This window comes from Sinocyclocheilus anshuiensis, unplaced genomic scaffold (assembly GCF_001515605.1).
Source record: "Sinocyclocheilus anshuiensis isolate Anshui unplaced genomic scaffold, SAMN03320099.WGS_v1.1 scaffold330, whole genome shotgun sequence".
NCBI classification, from domain to species: domain Eukaryota; kingdom Metazoa; phylum Chordata; class Actinopteri; order Cypriniformes; family Cyprinidae; genus Sinocyclocheilus; species Sinocyclocheilus anshuiensis.
In genome coordinates this window covers 2,911,226-2,915,370 of record NW_015547689.1, presented here as the reverse complement: position 1 = coordinate 2,915,370, position 4,145 = coordinate 2,911,226, and the positions used below count along the sequence as shown (strand labels likewise).

The following is a 4,145-nucleotide window of genomic DNA, read 5'->3' as shown; positions in this document are numbered from 1 at the left end:
GTGCAGATTCTTTTCATTATGTAAATTATGTCACGTTAACCTGTTTTGCTTTGTATCAGAGAAACAGTTTTGCCAATAGATTACAGTGACAATAACTTGTCAAGAGTTATGGGTGTTTGCTGAAGTAGATTCTTTTTGAAACCTAGAGTTGCCTATTTCATTGCACACTCTAAAAAATGCTAGGTTAAATACAACCCAGTGTTGGGTTAAATAGGGACAAACCCAGCAATTGGGCTGTTTTGACCCAGCGGTTGGGTTAAATGTTTAACCCAACCTTCTGGGTAGTAACCCAGCCGCTGGGTCAAAACAACCCAATTGCTGGGTTTGTCCCTATTTTACCCAGCACTGGGTTGTATTTAACCCAGCATTTTTTAGAGTGCAATATGTCACTTCAATATTTTGTTTAATACAACGTTTTGGTGTTATTGTAAATTGTTCAATAGTAAAGCATTCAGGTTGTGATGCATCACATTTGGGTGCGGTTTCATGTTCATGTTCATTAAGAATGTTTATTCACAAATAGAGTTTGAAGTTCATTTTGTACTAACCAGTTTATTTAATGCTTTTATAAAAACCTGAATGTTCAGGTTCCAGAAGTTCTTTATCAGGACAGATCTGTATGCTTCAGACAGTTAACCATGTTTGAAATCCCTTGAGCTGAAGGGAATAGTGAGCTCTTCGATCTTATGAGACAAGATTACTGAAAGTTAGTGTCGTGTCACATGGCATCAACTTTTGTACTTCAGCCCTGCTTTCTTTTTGGATCATTTGATGAAACGGGTGCCTTTCCCAGTTTTCCCATTTTTAAAGTTCAGTTTCACTAGATTTTAAACATTCTATCAGATAAATAATGTTTAAGAGTCAACAAATTGCATTTTGGTATCGCAAGCTAGATGAAAGCATTTTGGGAAATAATAACTGTATAGCTTCTGAAATGTAACAGAGTTGACAGTTACAGTTTAATTTGACAAGCCTTAAGATTATGAAACAAAGTTGCTTCTTAGAAAGATCATTTAAAAGGAACGTTTTTATGGATGTATATTTTTCATTTGTAAATTGTTCACTATACAAAATCATGGAAAGAAAATTGTCACCTACTGAAACTTTAGTTTGTCCTTAAAATTTACTCCTTGAAAGTATAATGATGCCATTAAGAAAACGTTTTGATTTATGAAATTATAATGTATTAAAACTGGGAATATACTGTATGATGCTGACAGGATTGACAGACAAACTAAGGACATTATCAAAAAATTTTAATAATACAATATGTAAATTAAAAAATAAAATAAAATAAAATACATAAACTAAGATATATAATAAAATAAAATGCAAACAAAATACAAAGGAAACAGGAAAACTATAATGAGAAAAAATAATAATTCAAATTCATTCTCTGAGAATTTTTGTGTTCACTCGCGATTGCAAACATTTCTCTGGGAAACATGAAACTTTTGGGAGTGAATGCAAAGTTGCTCTGGGTAACGCAAAACTTTTGTGAGAGAACACAAAAGCATTGAAATCTATTTTTTCTCATATATATTTCTCAATCTCATATTCTTTTCCATCACCATGTTCCATAATGTTCTGTGTTGACGCATAGTAAAATCTGCCTTCAGATATTAATTCAATTGAATATATTTACACATATGCATATCAGGGACACAGGTGGCACCTGTTTTGTAGAATGACCCTTTTACTCTGTCCTACAAAAGAAACGTGTAAATCAGGTGTCCTCTCTGCGTAGCTGTTTAGCCTGTTTTGTTCAGTGTGTTTGATACAGGGCTATAATAATCATGTGGCTCATTTGAAACTCAAACGAAAGCAACAGGACAGGAAAGAAGTGTCCAAGCTGTCTCTGTAATACCCACTTGAGCCTCCCAGCTGGGCAAATACATCACACGCTTCCAGTGTTTACTCTGTGAGAACTCTCTCCACTTCTGCGTGAGTTATGGCTCCAGCGCCACAGGCACAGGGTGTGATTTGGCCACTGTGGGTATTAACAGTGTGATGATGGAGTGCATGCACTTTGTGTTGAGGGTTTTCTATCTTCAGTATCTTGCTTTCAATATTTGATGTGTTTTGAGGGCATAATAAGACATATGACTTACATATGGCGATTTAGGCCAGGGTTCCCCAACCTTTTTTGTTTTATGTGCCTCCACAGTACCTACAGTAAGGCTCAAGTATTTCTTCTTTGACATCAGACCAGAAACGTGTTTACAAAAACATCTATTAAGTCTATAAAATGTGGGGAAAGTTATATTAAAACACACACACACACACACACACACACACACACAAATAGAATAGTAAAATAAGCATCCACATTAGTATTTAATAATAATTATACATTTTGAATATGTATATGGATAATTATTTGATCGTCCATAAAATTATTTAATTATCCTATTTATTTAGATACAAGTGTCTGCTAAATGCATTAACGTAAATGGAAATATATATAAACGTATGAATCGTAGCTGTAATAATTGTAAATGCACGGTTTATTAGACAACTAGATTAGACAACTAGAAGAAGAAGAAGAAAAGAGTCACTTTCCAAGTCATTTTACAATGGCTTCATTTGATTAATACTGCTAATATATAAAAAATTCACATGTACTGTATTCCTCTCAAATTTGCACATTTTAGACATATTGCAGTGCACATAGTTTATTAGGGAAATTTTTATTTTTAAAGCAGCACTATGTAACTTTTTCTGTGTTCAAAATTTGCAAAATGTATATAATGAGCGAGTACATCATGAATTCATCGGGTTATTAACCGCTAGAGCGCCAAAAGTTACATAGTGCTGCTTTAAGTCCTGATTTCTGTTTTACAGGTGTGACCAGGCAAATCTCAAATCACTGATTTAGCCAACAAAATGCTGATTGACAGCATTCAATGGTTAGTTCTTGTGAGCCTGTAGTTTTGCTTAGAAAGGAAAATGGTCAGACGCTCATCATGGCTCATATTTACTTGTTATATCCCACAAGACTTTGTTTCATTTTAAATGTGCTGATGGTTTAGTCTCAGTGCTCTCACTTTGAAACTCATGCTGAAAGAATATGATTGAATTTGGGATGTGAGAACGCAAAACAGTTGCGTTTGTCCCACAGGAGAGGGTCTGCAGTGTCTTGTGTGAACAAATCCCCATCTGATCACTTCCAAACAGATGACCAGTCATGGCCACAGCATCAGACTCAGCGGATGAGTAAGAACCACTTCAAAATATTTCACTATATAGATATGTATTTATTTTATCTTATCAATTCATATATAATTGGCTGCATATTTTTGTCTGCAGTTCAGTGGATGAAGTTGTGTCCAAACACACTCCGAAGATAACACTGTCTATTGTCCTGGTGACCATCATTATACTGACTGCACTTGGTAACTTGCTTGTGATGGTGGCTCTCTGTAAAGACAGACAGCTAAGGTAATGCTGCTTCATATCTACATTTAAATTCACTGTGTCAGTGTACATTTTTGATGTTAAAATACATATAAATTAAACGTAATGTGTAAGATATCTAAAAGTAAGCCATTTGTAGGTTGATTCGACCCAAACATGTAACACTATGGTTCTGTAGTGTCTCATAACATAGCATAACATACATGAGTATTTTCTATGTATAGACACTAGAATATTTTCTGTAGTGAACTAATGTTTATTAATGTTATCTTTTGTTCATTTACTGTTCTATATATAGGAAGAAGAAGACCAACTTCTTCATCGTATCACTGGCATTTGCAGACTTTCTAGTTGCCCTTGTTGTGATGCCCCTGGCAGCCATAGAGTTGACCACAGGTCAGTGGAGCTATGGAGAGACGTTCTGCTTGGTCCGTACCTCACTGGACGTGCTGCTGACCACTGTATCTTTACTGCATCTGTGCTGCATTGCACTAGACAGGTGAGTGCGTTTGTGAAGCTAATATAGAAACAAAAATGACTAATGTTGTTCTACACAAATAACTCCTTGCGTTGCCATGGTAATATTAAGAAAAGAGGTCTTAAATTAGAACATGTTATCATGTGCTAAATAGTATTGGGGCAGCAGTTTTCTATGCCAGATTTGATAATATTTTTTTTCTCTCTAAATGTAGTTTGGGTCATGGCATGCACTGTCATATTTTTTATAT

General features: G+C 35.0%; 1 protein-coding gene across 1 annotated transcript in view; it reads left to right on the top strand.

Moving 5' to 3' along the window:
* Positions 1-4,145, top strand: part of LOC107703507 (5-hydroxytryptamine receptor 4-like) — a 26,925-nt gene that overhangs the window by 4,993 nt on the left and 17,787 nt on the right. Inside the window, exons 2-4 of the mRNA XM_016506134.1 lie at positions 3,122-3,216; positions 3,310-3,441; positions 3,716-3,916. Of these exons, the coding sequence (XP_016361620.1) occupies positions 3,188-3,216; positions 3,310-3,441; positions 3,716-3,916 (362 nt within the window). The 5' untranslated portion in view covers positions 3,122-3,187. The remainder of the gene's footprint in view (positions 1-3,121; positions 3,217-3,309; positions 3,442-3,715; positions 3,917-4,145) is intronic.